Source organism: Euleptes europaea, chromosome 14, assembly GCF_029931775.1.
Source record: "Euleptes europaea isolate rEulEur1 chromosome 14, rEulEur1.hap1, whole genome shotgun sequence".
Lineage (NCBI taxonomy): Eukaryota > Metazoa > Chordata > Lepidosauria > Squamata > Sphaerodactylidae > Euleptes > Euleptes europaea.
Window position 1 is genome coordinate 60,662,384 of NC_079325.1, and position 22,520 is coordinate 60,684,903.

General features: G+C 48.9%; 1 protein-coding gene across 1 annotated transcript in view; it reads left to right on the plus strand.

Moving 5' to 3' along the window:
• Positions 1 to 2,300: 2,300 nt before the first annotated feature.
• The window catches only part of CARD9 (caspase recruitment domain family member 9), a 28,140-nt gene continuing 7,920 nt past the window's right edge, over positions 2,301 to 22,520 (plus strand). The window contains exons 1-7 of the mRNA XM_056860208.1: positions 2,301 to 2,336; positions 3,437 to 3,695; positions 6,729 to 6,866; positions 13,761 to 14,086; positions 17,457 to 17,636; positions 18,918 to 19,070; positions 19,751 to 19,876. Coding sequence (XP_056716186.1) covers positions 2,301 to 2,336; positions 3,437 to 3,695; positions 6,729 to 6,866; positions 13,761 to 14,086; positions 17,457 to 17,636; positions 18,918 to 19,070; positions 19,751 to 19,876 — 1,218 coding nt within the window. The remainder of the gene's footprint in view (positions 2,337 to 3,436; positions 3,696 to 6,728; positions 6,867 to 13,760; positions 14,087 to 17,456; positions 17,637 to 18,917; positions 19,071 to 19,750; positions 19,877 to 22,520) is intronic.

The following is a 22,520-nucleotide window of genomic DNA, read 5'->3' on the forward strand; positions in this document are numbered from 1 at the left end:
AGGGATAATCATTTATATGCTAAGCTGTCCAAGTGTGCATCCAACCAAATCCAGTTGTCTTTTCTCGGATATGTTATTTTCCCCCAAGGTTTGATTGTGGATCCTGAAAAAGTTCAGGCGGTATGGGAGTGGGAACCCCCCAGGACTCACAAGCAAGTACAACAGTTCTTGGGTTTCGCAAATTTTTATAGAGGTTTTATTCAGGACTTTGCCGAAATAGCCTTACAGATCACCGATCTACTCAAAACCAAGGGGAAGGGGCAGGAGGCCACCTTGGCGCATTGCCAAGTGCCTTGGCATGACCGGTATCAGGCGGCATTTGAAACTCTGAAGGAGCGCTTTACCTCCGAGCCCGTTCTGGCTCACCCAGATTGTTCTAAGTCATTTACCCTTCAAGTAGATGCCTCGGAAAAGGCAATGGGAGGTGTGCTCCTTCAAAGGGATAAACAAGGGGTGATTAAACCCTGTGCCTATTTTTTGAAAAAATTCTCTGGACCGGAGCTAAACTGGCCGATCGGAGAGAAGGAAGCCATGGCTATCAAGCATGCCCTCACGGTCTGGCGGCAGTTCCTGGAGGGGGCGGTGGAACCCTTTGAGGTCTGGATGGACCACCGAAATCTTGAGGCCATATTGGGTCAGCGGAAGCTGTCAGCCAAATAGCTGCGCTGGGTAGACTTTTTCTCCAAATTCCACTTCACCATTAAACACAGGCCCGGAAAGGACAACTGCCTGGCCGACGGGCTGTCCCAGATGCCGCAATACGAATGTCGAGTCCGGCCAGTGGGTTCCCTTTTCACCCGGGAACACCTGGGCTTGGCTACGGAGGGGAGTAGCGCGGGACTCCTGACCAGAGCCCAATCCCACGCAGCTGCGAGAGGGTCTGTCCCTGACTCCTCTCGGGTGAGGGCTGCCTCCGCTCCCCCATCCCCGGGGATCCCAGGGGATCCTCCGGTCATGATCGCAGGGGGGAGAGGGAGTCCTGTCAACGAGAGCGAGGAGACAGGGCAGTAGAGTCGGTCCTGGTCCCCCCTCAGGGGCCACCTGCATCTACCCCCCGCTCCTTAGCAATCCCGGAGGAGCTCCCAGAAGCGTCCAAGCGTAGGTGGGGGGAGGCTCTTCAGCGAGAGCAGAGGGAGAAGTCACTCCCATCCCAGGTACTATTAGGGGAAGGCGCCCACGAGGATAAACACTACATCCCCACAGAGTTGCGAAGGGAGGTGTTGGGATGGAGCCACAGTTCCAAAACGGGGGGACATTTTGGGTTTGTGAAAACCTTACACCTGGTGAGAAGGCAGTTCTGGTGGCCAGGGATGCGCCAGGACATTGATGTGTTCATAAAATCTTGCCCCGTGTGCACAACGAGCAAATGCTTAATGGGGAAATCCCCTGGATTACTCAAGCCCCTAGAGTCTCCAGAGGCTCCCTGGCGGGTGATCGGGATGGATTTCGTAACTGACCTCCCATCTAGCCAGGGCAAAACGGTTCTGTGGGTGGTTACAGATCTCTTCTCGAAGCAAGTTCATCTCGTCCCCTGCGAAAGGATGCCCTCTGCACACAAATTAGCTCGCTTATTTGTACACCAGATTTTCAGATTGCACGGCTTTCCGCGGAAGGTCATGAGTGACAGGGGGTCCGTGTTCGTGTCAAAATTTTGGAAATCGTTTTTAGGACTTGTGGGTGTGCAACAGGGTTTGTCTTTAGCCTATCATCTGCAGACGGATGGGCAAACCGAAAGGGTTAACGTGGTGGTAGAATGTTACATGTGTTGTTTTGTGAATTACCACCAGGACAATTGGATCGACCTGCTGCCGTTGGCAGAATATGCCTATAATAACTCGGTACACTCTGCTACCGGTATAAGTCCGTTCAAAGCAATCTACGGAATGGACTTCAGACCCTTACGGGCCGTACCCCTCCCGCCGGGCGGCGATCCCCCCGAAGTATCAGCATGGGCCAACACAGTGTGGAACACTTGGCCCTGGCTGGTAAAAAATTTGGAACAGGCGAAGGAAAAGTACAAGGTGTAGGCAGACAAACACAGGGCACCCCAATGGGAATTAAAGGTCGGAGGGAAGGTGTACCTCTCCACCAAGAATCTCAGATCTTTACGTCCGAGCAAGAAACTGAGTCAGAAATTTGTGGGGCAGTTCACAATCTCCCGGGTTATCAATGAAGTTACAGTGGAGTTGGAACTGCCAAAAACTTTACAGGGGGTACACCCGGTGTTCCATGTAAGTCTGTTAAAACCTTTTGTACCGGCACCTGAATGGCACCCTGAACCCGCGGCTGCGACCCCGATCATGGTGCAGGGGGAACAACACTTCGAGATTTCCAAGGTATTAGATTCTCGGGTGCAGAGGGGCCAGCTGGAGTGTCTCGTGCATTGGAAACATCTAAACTCTAGTGTCAGGCTTCAGCAAGGCACGGCTTTTCAGGCAATAAAACTCCAATCCAGACAGAGCAGCGATTCAAGGATTTATTCCGAAAGTCAGTGACTTCAGTAAGGAGACGAGCAAGGCTGGAATACATGACTGGGGGAGTATGGATACATATATAGGGCTGATACAATAGGGTTACAAGAACAAAGAGACAATGTAGTCATTTCCTGCCGGTAACGACTTAAGTAAAACTGAAATAGAAACAATTGTAAGCAATCAGTGGAGGAGATGGCCGGACTCTCGGCTTTGTGCGCGGGATCCGATATCAGATCGGAGATTTACATGGGCGGATCCCAATACAATTGTAAATCCCTGGCCAGAGCTCGTGTGCAAAACGGGGGGGGGGAGGAGTGCATGGAGAGCTCCATCTTGTTCGCGGGGAAACCATCTTGTTTGGGAATGGAGCTGTTAGAAGCCCTATCTGACATCTAGCCACGATGAATAGGTGTCCGCTAGGCACGTAAAAGCCCCCACCCTGGTAGCAGATTTCCATCGGCTCTACCCCGCCAAACCGGGATGTCCCGGGGAGGAGTCTTTGGGGAGGCGGAGTGTCAGCCAGGGCATCCATTCGGGCCCCGGATAAGCATATGTTTAGTATCAAAGCCACTTCCTTTCCCGTGGGAAGTTGAGGTATCGGTGTGAAGACCGGAGTCAGCGATCTCCACTTCAAAGTAAGCCTTCCAATGGTAAAACTGCTATCTGCTCTCGAGGAGACAAATACTCTTCCTTTGATGTAGCTTACCCTTTCATGTCCTACCAATGATGTAACCAAATGTATTGTATGTCCCCTATAAAGATGCCCTGTATTCCCCATACCTGCATTCTGACCTTAAGTTTGTTAGACCTACTGACCCGTTAGCTTTTCTTAATAAATCTTTAAACTCTGCCACGTCTGGAGTAAAGTTTATTGCTGAGACGCTATGGGGTACTGAAGCCTGACACAGCTGTTCCCAGTCCCTATTTCTTCAGTATCACATTGTGTTCCCTTTGCCTTCCAGCTGATGGCTGCTTTCCCCTCTACCTCACCCTGCACTTCTCTAGAAGCAAAAGAGGCCAAGCTCTGCTGTTCACCCTCTGAGCCAGAGGATGACGATGAGTCTTGTTGGAGCAGCCTGGAGAACTTCCGGGTGAAGTTGATTTCGGTGATAGACCCTTCCAAGATAACGCCTTATCTCCGGCAGTGCCGAGTCATAAATCATGATGATGAGGAGCAAATCCTCAATGACCCCAGCCTGGTGATCCGGAAGAGAAAGACGGGTAAGCACACTTTGGGCATGTAAACTCTGGATCGAGAAAAATGAAAGGTGCCTGCTACATCCAGGGCTAACATATATAACTCACAAGAACATCAGAAGAGCCCTTCTGTATCAGACCAGTGAGGGTCCATCTAGTCCAGCATCCTGTCTCACTGGGATTCAGAGGTTGACTGTCTCTGAACATGGAAGTTCCCTTTAGTCACCATGGGTAGTAGCCACTGATAGGCCTCTCCTCCATGAATCTGTCCAATCTCCTTTTAAAGCTGCCTGTGCCTGTGGCCATCAGTGCATCCTCTGGCAGCAAATTCCACATTATAATCACATGCTTTATAAAGAAGTTTTTCCTTTTGGCCATCCTAAATCTACTGCCCATCAGCTTCACTGGATGCCCTAGCATTTTGGGAGAAAGAAAAAAAGGTTTCCTCTGTCCACCCTTTCTACCCTGTACATAATTTTATAAACCTCTATAATATTGCCCCGTAGCCCATCTCTTTTCTAAACTGAAAGGTCCCAGACTCTTCAGCCTTTCCTCGTAGGGAAGGGCACACCAATCCCTTAATCATTTTGGTTGCTCCCTTCTGTACTTCTTCCAGCTTTGCAGTGTCCTTTTTGAGACACAACAACCAGAACTGCACACAGTATTCCAAATGAGGCCTCACCGTAGATCTATACGGGTGTATAGATCAGGCTCCGCCCCCAAAATCTCCAGGTATTTCCCAACCTGGAGCTGGCAACCCTATACAAAGTACATCCATTAATTAAACTCACACACTGAAACTTGGCCAGAGCATATAAACAGCACAAACAAAGAGCCAGGTGGAAGGGCCAGGTCTTCTTGGGCCAGACGTTCTCAGCCTAGAAGCAGACTATAAAAACAGCGTTAAGAGATGAGCCCCGGGATGAAAAGAGACGCTTGGGCTGGGCATAGGGTTGCCACCCCGGGTTGGGAAATACCTGGAGATTTTGGGGGCAGAGCCTGAGGAGGGCCAGGGTTTGGGGAGGGGAGGGACCTCAATGACTTAAGAGTCCAATTGCCAGGTCCATTTTCTCCAGGGGAACTGATCTCTGTTGCCTGAAGTTCAGTTGTAATATCGGGAGATCTCCAACCACTGCCTGGAGTAGGGCTGTTGAATTAAAAAAAATTCGGTATAGTTCAGATTCGGCTGAATTCGGCCCGTTTAGATTCGGGATATGCCAAAGTCCGAACTCCCCCGCTTCGGGTCAGTGCAATTTGGCGGGAATTCAAAGTTTGTGAAAAAAATTCGGCCGAATAAAGCCATTAAAAACACAACCGCGCCTTTCCGCAGCTCTGGGGGGGGCATTTTTGGGGGTAGAGGTCCCAAACTTTCAGCAGAGCTTCAAAGGACGTTTCTTGAAAGACCCCCCAAGTTTTCTAAAGATTGGGTCAGGGGGGGCTGAGATATGGGCCCCGAAAGGGGTCCCCCCACCCTTAATGTGCATCTCTAAGCAGAGCTTGCCGCCCACGCACAAAGCTCCCAGCCCCGACAAACAGCTGAGAAGTTTTTTATGAATGAGGGAAAGCCTGAAGACACACAACTGAAACCCCCCCTCAAACCAGGGAGAGAGAGACTCAAGGGGAAACACACACCCCAGGCAGAACCGGCAAAAGCCCCCTTTGGCCTCCCCCCCACCCACAGAAACTGCTCCCTCCCCACACACACACAGACTCTGCTTCCCCCCCACACACACACACACAGGAGAAAAATTATAGATTAAAGCCCCCCAAAGGGGCCTTACTGTGGCTGTCTTCTGTTCCATCAGGAGGGGCTGGGGAGGACTGGGTAATCCAAGACGTTTCCATTTAGGCACGGGACGTTTTGCTCTGGAGGAGATGCATACAGGATCCCATTCATCCCAATAGGGGAAAGGGGAAAGGGGAAAGCCCATATCTCGGGACCCCCTGACCCAATGTTTACAAAACTTGGATGGTCTCTTAAGAAGGTTTGTCTGAAGCTCCACTCAAAGTTTGGGATCTGCACCCCCAAAAATGCGCCCCCTGCAGCCACAGAAAGAGAAAAGGGGGGAAGCCGATATTTCTGCCCCCACTGAACCCATCTTTACAAAGTTTGGGTGGTATCTTAAGAAGGATTGTCTGAAGCTATGCTGAAAGTTTGGGGGCTGTATCCCCAAAAAAGTGCCCCCTGCCGCCATGGAAATGGAAAAGGGGGAGAGGTAAAAGGGGTGGAGCCCATATCTCGAGACCCCCTGACCCAATGTTTACAAAACTTGGGGGGTATCTTAAGAAGGCTCATCTGAAGCTCCACTGAAAGTTTGGGGTTTGTACTCCAAAAAAATACCCTGCAGCCACAGAAAGGAGTGAATGTGCACAAGCACCCCCCCACACACACCCACACGCACGAGGATTTCCCTCTCTCTCTCTCTCCCCGGCTGGGCCGCACATCAGCTGATTCCTCCAGTACTCAATCCTGACTGATTGGCCAGAAGAAGACCCAGCTTGGCCACCGATTGGCTGGGGGAGGAGAATGCTGCTTACTGACGGTTATGCTGCTTACTGACGGCCCCGAATTGGCCGGATTTATTCGTGAACTCCCGAACTCGCTGAATTCGGCCCCCCCGGTTGCCCGCCATTTTTGAGTTCAGTTCGTCCCGAACTAAAAACCACCGAATCAGGGGAAATTCGGCTGTTTTTCAGTTCGGGCCGAACCGAATCAACAGCCCTAGCCTGGAGGTTGGCAACCCTAGCTGGGCACCTAAAAGAAAGTAGGGTGGGTGTAGGGTTGCCAGGTCCCTCTTCGCCACTGGTGGGAGGTTTTGGGGGCGGAGCCTGAGAAGGGCGGTGTTTGGGGAGGGACTTCAATGCCATGGGATCTAATTGCAAAAGTGGCCATTTTCTTCAGGTGAACTGATTTCTATTGACGAGATCATTTGTAATAGCAGGAGATCTCCAGCCACCACCTGGAGGTTGGCAACCCTAGGTGGGTGCCTCATGGGGAAGGGCATTTCAGAGTTTCTGATATTCTGTGCTAAAAACTCCTTCCCTCTGTATTTGCAGGGGTTCTCCTGGATATTCTTCAAAGGACAGGTCAAAAAGGTTTTGTGGCATTCCTTGAGAGCCTGGAATTGTACTACCCTCATCTTTATAAGAAAATAACAGGCAATGAGCCCAGCAGAGTCTTCTCTATGATTATAGGTAATACAAGCAGAAACCCACAAGGACTTGCGGGAGGCATCTCATTTCCCCTCCCCCACAATTTCCTCTTTCCCTTCCCTGAAAGCCCCCTGCCCTGATTCCGTCTCTCCTTTCCACTCAGCAGCCAACCTACCTTTATCTATACCCCCACCTTCAGCCTTCCCTCTCCCACCCCTCACCAGCAGCCTCTACCTAGGAAAACGATGGCTGAGTTGTGGGGCACCGGCCACAGGGCCAGGCCCCTTGTATGTTAGGGAGCCTTCAAAGACTTGTGGGGGGGCACCTCACTGTCCCCTTATTTCCCTCTCCACGTTATTTTCCCTTTCCCTCCTCCTGACAACCCTCATATTCTCTGCCCTTTCTTTGCCTCATTCTGTCCTTCTCAGCCATTCCCCAACCTACCTTACATCTGCCTCCAATCTTCAGCTATATTTATTATTTACTTCATTGATGCTACACCTTACTCCACGGTGGGGACCAAACCATCTTACATTCTTCTCCTCTCCTCCTTTTCATCCTCACAACAACCCTGTGAAGTAGGTTACGCTGAAAGTATGTGTCTAGCCCAAAATCACCCAGTGAGTTTCCACAGCAAGGTGGGAATTTGAACCCTGCTCTGAAGCTCTAACTGCTACACCACACTGGCTTTCATAGGGTGGCTGCTGTTGAAGAGCAGCAAGCAGCCAGGCCTAGTTGAGTCATGCAAATCAGGTGATATCAAGTCACCCAGTGGTTGCTGTCAGGCCTATGGTGCCAACCTCCAGGTGGAGCCTGGAGATTTCCTGGAACTACAACTGATCTCCAGATGACAGAGATCTGTCCCCCTGGAGAAAATGACTTCTTTGGAGGGTGGACTGACTCTATGGCATTATATCCTACTGAGCTCCCTCCCCTCCTCAGACTCCACCCCAAAATCTCCAGGAATTTCCCAACCTGGAGCTGGCAACCCTAGTCAGGCCTGGCCCCAATGAGTCCTCTCTCAAAGGCCAAAATAGACCTGGAAAGGACCCAGCCCTCTTCCCCTGCCTTCTTACTTACAAAAACCCAGCCTGGAATACTGTGGTTGTCTAGCAACAGCCACTGTTTCTTGAAGCTACAGGTACTCCTTTTATCATTTTGGGGTTTTTTAAACCCCCAATCTATATATATATATATTGATATTTCAGATTTTTCTGCAAACCTGGGGCCCTTTTCAGGTTTGTAGTAAGAGCTGCCTTTGCCTGTTCACAGCTCCAGTCATCAGACTTAAATATCCTCAGATTTGGCTGACTTCACTATTGGTATGTAGATTAAGCCAATGTGTAGGTGGCTCAGAGTTTATATGCTTCATTTATATCCCCACCTTTCTTCCCAAAAGGGACCCAAAGTGTTCCCCTCTCCTCTGTTTTATCCTCACACCAACCTTTTGAGGTAGGTTCTATGGCCGAGTAGGGGTTGGAAACTGGGAGTCCCACATCCTACTCCAACACCGGGAATATGTCCAGAGGAGATCAACAAAGATGGTGAGGGGTCTGGAGACCAAGTCCTATGAGAAAGGATAAAGGAGCTCGGTATGTTTAGCCTTTCTATAATTCTATGTTGAGCATTGTAGGCCCCTGCCCCATCTGCCCTTGAAAGAGGGGTGGACTGCCAAAAGGGGCAGGACTGCCTTAGTGGTGGCACCCAATCCATGGAATATTCTCGCTACAGTCCTTCAGCTGGGGTACTGCACAATCCCCTGATGGTTTGCCAAGCGTTTTTGGAATGGTCACCCCCGATTCATGATGCTACTCAATGGTCACCCCTGATTCATCATGCTGCTCCATTGTGCTGAATTGTTGCTGATATTTATTTCTTCTAATCCCTACACGTGACAGTGGCCCTACGCATCTAACATCTGAGCTTTTGTACATAGAGAAGCCATCTAAGGTACAACACTCACAATTATGAGTTCCCTATCAGATGCAGCTATTAAAACTTCTGACATCCTAAAACAGAAGACCAATCAGCATTATTCTAATGCTAAGGGGCATAATTTCTTCCATCATTCGAAATTCAGACTGCAATCCTAAGAACATTTTCTGGGAGTAAGCTCCAATTAATTAAATGGGACTTACCTCTTAATAGACCTGTTTAGGATTGCTATTTGCTCCCTCAAATTCAAATTCAAATTTATGAATACGGTCGACTAACCAATCACGTGCCAATACATCAAAAATTCCAGACTCAATAGTTTGGCACCGCAGAATCACAGACATATAATCAAAGTATCATATAAAGGTGTAAGAATCACAGGACATATAAAGGTGTAAGATCAATAAAAGCAACCCCTGGTTAAAATTATCATCTTAAAATTGATAAAACTGCAAAATATTCTAACAATCATTTTCTAATAAAGTTCTGTGTATTTTAATAGCAACGTCGCAGAACTTGGCAGTTTGGAGCGTAAGCTGAGGGTCTTCTCCTAATCGGAGCTTCTTTGCCAAAAGCTCAGCTGACTCTTCAGGGAATTTACCAAGTAGGGGGATTGCTCCCTCAGAATAACAGGTTCTTAAATGTTATTCCCAAATTATTTCACCATGACACCATTCATTCTAATCCAGGAGTACAAGAAGAATCTCCATCCCTAAAATATTGTGTTCTACCCACCTATTATACTAAGGTCAAGTCCCTCCTGTTTGTGATTTTGTCTTATACCTTCCTGCAGAGTAAGTTCCTCAGGAAAGAAACAGATATCAATAAAATACAGGATATATATTTCTCCCCAATTACAGTACTGTCAGAGAGATTAATTTCTCTTCTCATTTCCTTTTAATCTTTTCATTTGCTGCAGTTAAAAGAGCACAAAGGGTCAAAGCACTGTCATTAAATTAATCATTCCAGAGCCTTATAAATCATGACACTTTTCCAGTAAATTTATTATGACATAAATTAGGTCTTAATCTTCCATAATGTGATATTTCGGACACCAGTGCAAAGTCCCATATCTGTGTGTACAAACTGTTAAGGGGAGGGGGTTTGATTCCCCCCCATGGGAAGCAATGCAGATACAAGATGCAATTACCAGACATGATACAAATTCTAATTGTTATCTAAGATGATATCCTTAAGGAAGTCCAACAGGAGTAACTCGAGGTCCAGATAGAAGTCATATTCCAACACGTCCCATCATAGTCAAGACTTCTTTTCAGAATCATTCTGTAAAAGTGCAGTGCCCACAAGATACAGGCAACTCTGACGACAGGGCCTGCCTTATACCTACTGCTGGGTTATAAAGATGTCTCAGTTTACCAGGAATCAGATTCCAAAGTTTCAGAGTAGTTCACTATCAAGTCCACTGATATATTATCAGATATTGTTTTGGACCAAATCAATTTCTAGCCCTCTATTATTTCCAGTCTAGGATCACTATTTCATTTATACTAGAAATGATCGATTTTCTCACCTGTGAAAAAAAATTCTGACAAATCAGGCTTATTAGCCCTTTACCAATCAGCAACCTTTCAAAATCAGTCTTATTCCTTATGGGATGGTATTTTCTGTGCAGTAACATAGCAGCACTTCTAATTTGGAAATGCTGAAATATAAAGGGTCTAAAACTGTCAATTTTCTTGATTACTTGCTCTCAAGAGATAACATTTGACAGTTGCAGAATACTACAGAAGAGAAACCAAATTGATTTCATATACCTATATTTCCTAAATAATCCACTGTTGAGAAGGTTTAATTAAAATATGGAACTTAACAAGAGAACATCCACGTGAAAGTTTCTGTTTCCAAATATACCATACCTTCACAGATTTAAAAAAATTGGCAAAAGAACTATGGAACTCACTGCCAGTGGATGTAGTGATGGCCACAAGTATATGTATCTATGTGAAGTGGTAAGACCGCTCGTAAAGAAGTCATCTTTAGGCCTGAAAGATCTTGGCAACTACCGACCAGTATCGAACCTTTCGTACCTGGGTAAGGTGGTAAGGTGGCTGAGAGAGCGGTCACTGAGAAGCTGCAGCGATTTCTGGAGGATACATCAGCTCTGGATTCCTGTGAGCACTTGTCCCCGTGGTAGTCCCACAAATAGCATCCACAGACAAGGAGTCCAAAAGAGAGCTGATTTATTGGAAAACATACAGGTATGCAGAGCTTACAGGTACATTGGCACAAATGGCAGTTGGGAGCACAGGGTAGGCCTATAAGGGAAAGTATTAGTCACCACAGGTCAAGGCGCCCCCCCTTCTACTGAGGAGCCGTTCCCACGGGAGATAGCACTGGAACAGGAATTCAGCAGTTAGCAAGGTCGGCCTTGAGAGGCACCTGGTGGAATCGAAACTAAAACAGTCACAGTCTGACAGGCTGCTTAGAGCTGTGGAAAGCAGGCCTGACATCCCCTTCCAGTTGGGCTTCTGCCCTGGCCATGGGGTGGAGACGGCTCTGGTCACTGCCGATCTCCAGCAACAGCTGGACAGAGGCAGGTCAGGGCTGCTTTTGTTGGATCTGTCAGCAGCTTTCGACATGGTTGATCTCATGGACCACCGCGTCACCAACAGTGGGATCTGGGGCACAGCCCATCAATGGTTGTGCTCCTTCCTACAAGGTGGCACTAGAAGGCAGCACGAGGTGAAAGCCTGGGCCTCTGTGGCCAGGTTGTTGGTCCTCCAGGCAACTGGTTGGCCACTGTGTGAGACAGGATGCTGGACTAGATGGATCATTGGACTCACCCACCAAGCCTTTCTGATCCCTTTTCTTGAAACCACAAAAATTATATAGAGGTTGACCTGAGATCTGCTATACAATATTTTTCCCTCAAACAATCCAAAATCAATGCATTTTATGATTGCATTTTTACATGTTGCATAATTAGCTTCCCATTTTGTACTACTGGTCTTTGATTTTTACATTCTTTTATTTTTAGTTTTATAGAAATAATTTAATTATTTAACACTGTTCTTTTAGTTTAATTTTGGCTTAATAGTCATTTAATCAAATTGAATTTTAATGTTGCAAATCACTTAGACATTTTTAAAATCAAGAGTTCTGGCATATAAATGTATAAAATTAAAGTGCTGCAGGCCGCTCCAGGCACTCAGCCAGCATCCACCAGTCCCAGGGGCATTTGGGTCAAGCGTGTGCCTCGTCCGCAGAACAGAATGTAACAGTTCTCTGGTTAATTGTTAGTCTTCTGTGCAGCCCCATGCGTGGGACTGCGCGTTTGCAGGCCTGCCTTCCGGTAGAAGGTTTTTCTAGCCTCCTGGATACAAGGGGGGGGGGAGCGCGCCTATCTCCCCCCCTTGAACGTTCGTGATGATTCCTTCTCACCCAAATGTTACGTGACCCCTCTTCCCTCAGTTCCTTTCCTGCCACCAAATTCGCATAGAAGTGATTTCAAGTGTCCTCCTAACCTTTTCTTCATATTTGTGAGTGATCCATCGTTTTTCTTTGTTTCCTGATTTTTTCCCTTTATTGGCCATCTGAGGTAGCTTTCGCTGACCTGGCACGCCTAGGAGTTTTTTCTCCCGCTGCCGTGCAGGGACCGGCACGCGGTTGAGCCGCCGTGGCATCCAAGGCCTTATTTAAGAAATGTGGGAAGTGCAGCACTAAGGTGCCGCATTTGGACAAACATACTGGCTGCCTGCTGTGTCTAGGGGAGGAGCGCCATGTCCAGTTTTGTGTTATTTGTATGAGCTTTACTCCTAATGCCCCGGGCATTTAGATTAAAAATGGCCCTTCAGGAAAAATACGTTAAAATCTGTATCCGGTCGGATCAGGTCAGCACGGAGGCCTCCCTCTGGGCAGTCTGCATCTGCCCGTTCTCTTAGTAACCCCATGCTCAGAAGCCGCTCCTAGTTCGGCTGCAGCTTCGATACTGACTGCTGCCTCATCGGTTCCGGAGGGACCATCGGGCTCCAGCAGCACCCAGATATGATCGATTGGCTCTGTCGGATCCGAAGATTGCTGCTTCAGTTCCAGCAACTTTGATTATGGTCCTCTCCAAAAGGGGGCAAATCACTGCCTACCCAATGGCACGGTTCCTTATCTTCCCCGCAGGGCTCAGCTCCATCTGCAAAAAGGCACAAGTAAAAGCTGAAGCACAAGGAGGAAGAGAAGGACAAATTGTCCCATAAGAAAAAGGACTCTCTCCGTAAGGATTGTGGTGTGTCCTCAGATCCAATTATCGTTCCACCTCGAACACCTTCATTCCGTTTGGGTTTGCCATCACATACTCTCTCAGATCCAGAGGCTGAGGGATCCAAGCCCTCCACCCCCACATCCTCAAAGTTGGCAACACCAGTATACACCACATGAGTTCTTCCTGACTCCATCTCACATCCCTAATTGGATTGAACCTTGTCAATTTAAGGGCCTGGATCTTGCTGGCAGGCCCTTAACACAGGCCCAGACAAAAGCTTAAGAGTCGTGTTCTGTCCAGGGACCACCAGAGGTTGGCATTCTGGTGACTTCTAGTATAGAAGATTTTCACACATGCATCCAATGCTAATTCCCAAGATCCCTTAATTGACTTGCATTGCTTCTGTTAATCCAACGTGTTTATGTGTGTCTGTTTCCACAACATTTGCTTGAGGACAAAACAGTGGGGGGCGGGGGCGGTTTCAGCCCAGTCCTGGGTTACCAGCTCTGTGTTGGGAACCGCTGTAAATTTTGGGGGTGGAGCCCAGGAACAGTGGGGTTTGGGGAGGGGAGGGACCTCAGTTGGGCATACTGCCATTGAGCCCAGCCTCCGAAGCAGCCTTATTTCCTCCAGAGGAACTGATCTCTGTGTTTTGGAAATCCGTTATAATTCTACTGCCTGCTTTGTGCCAGGGCTAAGTACCGCTGAGTGGTCTTGCTGACTCCCCACAGTGTCCTCAGGCTGCCCCGCCATTTGAAGTCCTTGCCCACTTTCCCTCTGTCCCGCAGACACTGCTGGGGAGTCCAGCCTGACAGAGCTGTTGATGAAAGAGATTACCAAGCTCCAAGGCGCCGTCCACGAGGAGAGACGGGATGTCCAGGAGCTCAGCGCGCTGCTGCACGCCAAGGATGACCTCCTCAAGGAGATGCGGGTGAAGGACAGCGTTCTGCGCAAGCACCAGGAAAGGGCTCACAAGATGAAGGAGGAGAGAGACAACCTCAGCAAGGAGCTGAAGCAATGCAAAGATGAGAACTACAAGCTGGCCATGAGCTACGCCAGGCAAAGCGAGGAGAAGAACGTGGCCCTGATGAAGAACCGAGACCTGCAGCTGGAGGTTGGCCTTTTTCGTCCTGCGGTAGGCGGGAGGGGCGGGAGGACCAGGTGTTCCCAGGTTTTGCCAGAATCAAGTGGAAAAGTGGAAATACCACAGCGGTCGTAAAGTTACATCTTAGCCCCGATTCTGAAGAGGAAGACTTGGGACCAAGTGGGAGAGAGTTTCGCATGCTTGAGCACCCCCCATCGTGAGCCTGTGTCACAGCAGATATCAGATCAAGGGGCTTCTTGGGGCCCAGATCAATCTGTGATGAAAACAGGGGCACTTGAGCGAGTGGGGTCTCGGGGCAGAGTCTGGTGGACAGCCACAGGGCCGGAGTCTGAAGTGCCATCGCGGGAACTGGTAGATTCTCTCTGGATCTCCCAGACTCCCTAATGGCTAGGCCTGAATCTGCACATTTCACACTGTCTCTTGTGGATTCCTCCTGGTCCAGTTGGCTTCAGCCTGCTGTGCTCGTCCACTAGCCCTCGCCGCTGATGGGGTCCCAGGCGGGCTTCCCCTGGAGGTGTCCAAAGGGGGAGGCCTTCCTTTGTAGCATATCTTTCCCGCCAGTGCATGAGAGGATGGAGAGAATTTAGAGTATTTTTTTTCTATGTTTCCTTCAAACACTGACTCAGAAGGTTATGAGTACGTGGCATTAAAAATCAGCAACCCTTTTGGGTATGTTGCCTTCCTGAGGGTATCTCAGAACATCACTGCCTTTCTCTTTTGTAAGCAGTTCACCCCAAAGCTGATAGTGAAAGAACTTCATGACGACTCAAAAGGGCTTTTTGGGAGAAGGCCTTTGTTGCTGCTGGCGACAGTCATCCCCCCCCCCATGGCCTGACGAAGGCTCTCCAAGGGCCCCTTCAGTCCTGTTGCTTCCAAGGTGGGGGAGCTGTCCGTTCCGTCCAGGTGCTCCAGGACCCTTGGTCTATTTGAGCCAGAGTTTCACTCTGAGGGGCATTTTTCTGTTTTGCCACGGACTAAAAAAAAACACGATTTAAATGTTTTTTTCATGGCCGCGATTTATCCCCGTCAATTATCTGTAGTTTGGGTTTTTCATGGGAACAAAGCACGCTGTAGTTGACAACGGTTTGGTCTGTCCCTTTTGCAGGAGGCCTCCCCTTCCAACAGGCTCATTGTTTATGCCTGCCCCCAGCTCCGCCCCAACTCCGCCCAGCAGATTACCTCCTGCGGTTCACCAGCCCCAGCGCAAAAAACAACCCCCAGTCCCTCTGGTCTCCTCCATTTTTCTTCCACCCTCGCTCTGTTCTGCTTTTGGAACAGTCAGATTCCAAATGGGGGGGGGGGAAGGCAGCACTTTCCTCAAAGCTTCCCTCTATTTTCTATAGGTGTGGAACCCATTGCCCTTTAATGAAAGACAGGATTGGGGGGGGGGCAGGAATTGCATCCATGTGCCCAGAGAAGTGTTTAGCTGAAAGTGGGAATGGCGGGGGGGGGGAGAGGAAAGAAGGCCCCTGGATTGCGCGCCGGCCATGATCCGGCCACAGTGCATCGAGAGAGAGGAGGGAGATAAGAGCAGGCTGGCCACCCCTCTTCAGAAGAGTGATGGGAGGGAGTTTTGCCTTGGGTTTTCCACTCTCAGGATGCACATTTTTCCCATCCGATTTCTCAAAAATCCCCCCTCCCCTCTGGGGCAGAGAGGCCAACAGCCCCTTCCCTTGAACATCCCCCCCCCACGGGTCCAGCTGCCCTAGACTGAGCTTTCACCACCACCACCCCCAGTGCCCCGCCAGTCTCCCCCTGGAGCCGTCCGTCCGACGTCCCCCTGGGCTTGCAGGTGTGGGCCCAGATCCAAGGCTCATCCCGGGCGAGGGGAGGGGAAGGCGTGCGGGGATGGAGGGAGAGAAGTGCCAGGATTCTAGGCAGGCAGGCAGGCAGCCAAAGGGGCGGTATTCTTGTCCGAGCGCGAAACTCCCCCAGCCAATCACCGTTCCTGGGGGAGGAGAAAGGAGACGTCCCGGGGAGTGAAGCAAACATTTTTTCATGGGCATCCGAGCAACAAAACACGAGTGCACAGGAAAGATCGTCTCAAAAGTGGTTTGGATTGCCTCTCTTTTAACGCGGCTTATTTTGCTCAGTGGGGGAAAATACGGATCTCCAGTGAATAACCAAAATTTGACTCCGACGCAAATCAGCGTCGAAACAGCAGCAAATCTCCTTGAAGAATACCCCTGAGTGTAGAGCCAGCAGCCCATTCCCTAAAATAAAGATGTCTTTTTTGAAAAGCCAACACACCGTGAAATCACACATGTTCTTTTTCAAGTTCATCTTTGGCTGATGTAGTTTGCCACTAAATGAAGGCAGTGGGCTAAGAATCGCTTGGATGAGCCCCTCTTCCTCTGCTCCCCATCCCACAAGCTCCCAAGGCAGCTCTGGCTGGATTTCCTGCATGTTTTAATGGGAAGCAGAAAGAATTTTCTATTGATAAAAACATCAGACTTTTGCTGAGGCTTTTGGGTGGAAAATTCCGAGAAAGAAAAAAATACAATCAGGAGTTATATTTAAAATAAAATACTGCATGCCATTTTCTTGGCTTGCCTTAGTGAGAATGATTAACAATTTAATGATCAACCATTACAGGTTTGAATATTGACACAAGATAAGAGGTATAAATAAGATGGGGGGTCAGATCCAGGTTTGGTACCTTTGCAGTGCCTGAGGCCTCCCCCATTCTCATAGAATCCGATAAAAGAATGAGGGAAAGGAGGTTGGTTGAACTACAGCTTGCTTTATTGGCCAAGAAGTCATAGCTGGGCGAGTCAGGATCCAGACAAACAGCTCTGCGATCCCGTCACCCCGAGGCTGGGCAAACGCAAGAGGTTTTGTAGACGTTTGGCATTCCGATACAGCAACGATAACATTTTCTTAGCATCCGAGGTTAGCTGGCCAATGCAACGTCATGAGTTTCTTCAGCGCCTGTGCGAGCCTCGCTACGTTAATGAATGGAGCCTGTTCTGGAGAAGGCTCGCAGTGTCCCTTTTGCAGGGCGAAGCGAAAGTGACCGAAGGGGTAGGGGCAGCCCTTGGAATGTGTGTGCGTGTGCGCCCACTTCCTTGATGCTAATGGAAAGGGGGGCCACTGGGAAGCGGCTTCTGTGGTTTTGCTTGTAAGCAGCTTATGTGTGTAGCTTGCGTGTATGTCTGAATGTGATTCAGGTACAACAAGGTCTGGGGTTCTGTTTTTTTGCTGAAGGGTGGGGGGGGAGTGCTTGAAAACGGGCCTGTTTGGAAGGCAGAGTTTTGAAATCATGGCCTCCCCTGCTGGATTGGGGCTGCTGGCCAGAAAGCCCCACCGGCAACCTGCTGAGCTGTGTTTTCTTCCTGCCCCGCCTTGCTTCCTGGGACCCCAACCCCCTCCCGTGAAGGTCGACCTGCTGAGGCACAGCTTGCTGAAGGCCGAAGACAACTGCAAGCTGCAGCGGAAGCACACCCTGCGGTGGAAGCACGCCACAGAGCAGCGGCCCAGCCACGAGGCGGTGTGGGAGATCCAGCGCGAGAAGGACCTGCTCTTGGCCAAGAACAAGGAGCTGGAGAGCACGCTGCAGGTCTCTCGGGGGGGTTGGCGGATTCCTGCAGCGCCGGGGGTGGAGCGTGACGAGGGGGCGCGCGGAGGGTGTGGGAAGGAACCTCAACAGGGCAGTGGGACCGATAACTCATTCTCAGCATGGCCAGATCTGCAGATACCTGGATTCAGAGACTGAAGCCCTGAACAGACAAGACAGATCTTTCTGCAACTCTGGGGGGAAAAACCACATTTGCAGAAAAATCAGGATTTTTTTTTTTTAAAACCCACCCAAATAGAAGCAGAACCTGTGGCTTTAAGACATGAGGTGGTCATTTGGGGGGATTTCTGGGCCGTCCACAACAGTCTTGCCAGCCTTCAAGCCTTCGTTTCTGCCAGTAGAACTCAGGCAGAGGAGGGGGCCGGGGCCCTTTCCAGGGCTATGGGGACCTCTGAGGGCAGATTCATTGGGTCAAGGCCTGGCAGCAACCATGGCAATTGGCATGCCTCACCCAGGCCCAGGTGCTTGCTTCTGTTCAACAGCAGCCACCCTACAAAAGGTAGTGTTGTGTAGTGGTTGGAGTTTCAGACTAGGCTCTGGGAGATCAAGATTTGAATCCCCACTCTGCTACGGAAGCTCACTGGGTGACCTAGGGTCATTTACACATTCTTAACCTAAACTACCTCACTGCGTTGTTGTGAGAGTAAAAGGAAGGAGTGAAGAACAATGTAAGCTGCTTTGGGTCTCCATTGGGGAGAAAGGTGGATATAAATGAAGTGTTTATATATATACACACATACATATATATATATATATGTAAGGATATAGGCCTCCCAGAGGGAACCTGCATCTCTCCTGGAGCTGTGAACAGCCTGCAAGACAGAAGGACCCTGGCCTCTGCCAGAAAATTGCCCTGTGGCTGCCTGGAGGTTCTAGTGGTTGCTTTAATTCAATTTTAACTGTGTTGTTTTTAAGAATTATGTTTTGTACCTTTTGACTGATGTGCCCCAGTTATCTGGGAGAAAAGTAGGTTTATAAATGTTTTACATAAATATGCAGGAGAAAAGGGTTTCCTAGCGTCAGGCCTCACCATGGAGTAGATGAAACATTTATCCCAGTTTCAGGCTTGCTGGGACAGTAGAAGCACAGTGATCTCCACAAGGGCAGGGGAGAAGGGGGAGGTGGCCCATGTGGCCCTCCATGCCCAGTTCATTTGGTCCTCCAGGGCAAATGTGAAGCACCATACTGAACTAGATGGGCCCTCGCTGGTCTGACCCAGAAAGGTTTCCCTGATGTTCTTATGTTGCCCCCAACTTCTTGAAGGTCACCAAAACCAGCAGTGCTGGGAAAGAAAGTGGTTCCAGTGAGGCTCTGGAAGCTGAGCGGGCACGGATGCTGGGGGAACACCGGGAGCTGGTCAACGCCATCTATGACTTACGCCAACTGCTTCGGGGGACGGAGGACACGCGGGACAAAGTAAGCAGCAGCCCTTGCCAGGGGACTGGAGCTCACGCCATGATTGGGCACTGGTGGGCTGTGGGGTGGTGAGAGGGCTGGTGAATGAGGCCAGGCTGTGCCATGGCACAGAGTAAATGGGGCTGGGCAGAGGGCTGGCATCAGCTTCTGGGCTGAAGGAGTCAGGGGGGCTCAGGCTGAGCGATTTGGGGGCGGAGAGGACTGAGGTTTGCTTCACAGATGGCTAACAAGCCAAAACTGAAGCATCAGCAGAGGAACCAAAGCCTGAAACCCTAACCCCTCTTCCACTGGCAATTTGCTCAGAACACAATTTTTATTTTCTAAATCTTGCATTGGATCAAGATTACTATTTCTACTAACACAAGAGAAGGTGTCATTCCCCCACCCCGGTTCTGATGTCCCCCTCGTGCCATTCCTGAGGGTCCCACCCCTCGGGGGACAGCTTTTGGTGGAGATCAGTGCGCTGCCGTGGCAGGGGAGGGGGGAATCGGGAAAATTCTGTTCTGTGAAAATAATTCTCTCTGACAGCAGATGTCGCGTTTTGAGGCCATTTGCCTTTCAGGATTGCAGCCGTGGCCCTCCGGCCATTCGGCTTCTGAGCCTGTAGTTTAAGCACTGGCTGGCGAGTTCTTTCAAGCCTGCTTTAACACCCCTATATGGGGCTCTGGTTGTATCGGTAGCTTATAGAAGAGAAGGAAATGCTGGAACTGAGGTGCGCATCCTTGCAGAATGACACCCGGATCTACCAGGACCGTCTTGAGGCTGTCTTGAAACAGATGGAAGAGGTAGCTGCGGAAAGGGATCAGGTAAGATTATCAGAAGAGTCCTGTTGGATGAGAGCAAAGGCCCATCATGACCAACCTGATGCCACTGAGAACCCCACAAAACCTGAAGGGAACAGCCCCCCCCCCCTTTACTGTAGGTTTTCTCCCCCCACCCTGCATAAAATTGCTGCCCTGGGAAGAGACGCTGTCTTTTGCCTGACCAGCAGTGGGCTCAGTAACTTCACCAAGTGCCCCAGAGTTCTTGTACTTTTCCCACTGCACGTCTACTTTTACACATTTTACAATAGCCCTTCTTAATCATCTTTTTTCAAAACCCAAAAGAAAAAATATTTTAGCCTATCCTCAGGGGAAGACCTGTTGTTTGGTTGCAGTTTTTTAAGCCCTCGAGTATCCTTTTTGAGATGGAGTAATTCCATCTCAGGATTCCAGATGTGGCTGCCGTAGAGCTACAGAAAGGCATTGCAATGCAGGATGTTTTATTTTCATTCCTTCCCTCACGAAGCATCGCATTTGCCTTTTTGAAACCACCACTGCCCCGAGTGAATGTTTCCACACACCCTTCCAGGTCAAGCACAGCCAGGATCAACCGGTCCTTCAGGGTATGTGTGAAGTTAGGATCATTTATCTGTTTGTTTGTTTGTTGGATTTATATCCCGTCCTCTATCTCAGCTGAAGCCGGGCTCAGGGCAGGAGGTCACACCAGCAGTGTATGATAAAATAAAAACATTCAATTTCATACAATGTTAATTTAAAACCAGCAGTTCTCAAAATCAGAAAACAAATGGCGCTAAAATCAGCGCAAAGGGTCTTGGCCAACATGGAAAGGGGCAGCTCCCCCCACTTGAATGGTAGCAAGAATGCTGCGAGGGGGTGGGAGATGGGAGGCCAGCTCTGAGGGAAAACCCTTGCTGCCCTCAGTCATAGGCCTGCGGAACATAGAATCATAGAGTTGGAAGGGACCACCAGGGCCATCAAGTCCAACCCCCGGCTCAATGCAGGAAATTCACAACTACCTCCCCCACCCACACCCCTAGTGACCAGAAGATGGCCAAGATGCCCTCCCTCTCATCATCTGCCTAAGGTCACAGAATCAGCATTGCTGACAGATGGCCATCTAACCTCTTCTTAAAAACCTTCAGGGAAGGAGACCTTACCACCTCCCGAGGAAGCCTGTTCCACTGAGGAACTGCTCTAACTGTTAGAAAATTCTTCCTAATGTCTAGACGGAAACTCTTTTGATTTAATTTCAAACCGTTGGTTCTGGTCCGACCTTCTTGAGCAACATCTCGCCTTTTGCCCCACTTAGACATCCTCACACTTCCTCATTCTCTCTTCAGGAGAGGAGAACACTGTGCTGTTCTTAGATTCTTGGTTCCATCATCCTTGGAGGCAGGGAATAGGGTGCTCTTTCCATCTGCGGGAGAGAGGGAGGGACCCATCCACGTCATAGAATCATAGAGTCAGAAATTCACAACTGCCCCCCCACACACACCCAGTGACCCCTACTCCATGCCCAGAAGATGGCAACAAAAAACAACAACCCAGGAACCCTGGCCAATATGGCCTGGAGGAAAATTGCTTCCTGACCCCAAAGTGGCAATCGGCATTACCCCAAGCATGTAAGAAAGGGCCAGAAGAGCCAAGCACTTGTACTGGGCTCCATTACTGCTATTTGATGACTAGATCTATAGGATGTATACCAGATTGACAAGTATGATTCCTTGGTACAAATTGTCTCTAGGGTAAAGAGGCAACAGTTTGAATCTTGGAGATTCTTTTTATTGCTTAGTTCAAGATATTAAAGGCAAGTTCAATGCATTTACAGAGAATAACATAAATTTTCAGGCAGAGTCACACAACAGACTATTACAGAGAATTGCACAGAGTATACAGATCATTACTTATACATTTTCATACATTACCACCATCGCCCGAGAGATCTTGACTAGATCTCTCTATTCTAAACAAATTCAGGCTCCTTTTATACTCTTCTTCATGGGAAAGCTAATCTATGATCTTCCTTATATGGCGTCTTTTCATTACTTTCTCAAAACAATGTTAAACCTTGATGTATTTTCCGTATAAGGCTTTCACCTTATAAGGATTGCACCTTATAAGGATTGCCCTTTTCAAGGATTGCACCTTGTAAGGATTATACCGTATAAGGTTTCTTTTATAGACCTTCAGTTAATTTCTTCCACCTGTTTCCAAGGTTCTCAAAGACCAGATGCAAAGGTCTACTGATATAGTAACAATCAGGTCATCAGTGTCAATCCCATCACACCATTTATGGCAAGAAAGTTAAAGAATATGGGAACCAAAGTAGTATGCATTCCATACAAGGCATTTCAGTTACCCCTACTTTTAGGCAGACATCCAAGATTTAAAAGGAACAAGACTTTTCTTATCTGGATGTTGACATTACAGTGAAGGCCTTTGGTGGCTCGCCCTCTTCTGCTTCTAGCCAGCAGAAACTAAAGCATGTCTTCTGCTGGCCAGTTACTAACATGAAAATTAGCGTTTAATTAGCAGGTGTTGCATAAATATATGTCCATTTAGGCTAAAATAGCACGTGCCTATAACACACTGACACAACCGTTCCTGCCCTCACTCTCATGATCTGCCTAAGTTCACAGACTCAGCACTGCTGACAGATGGCCATCTA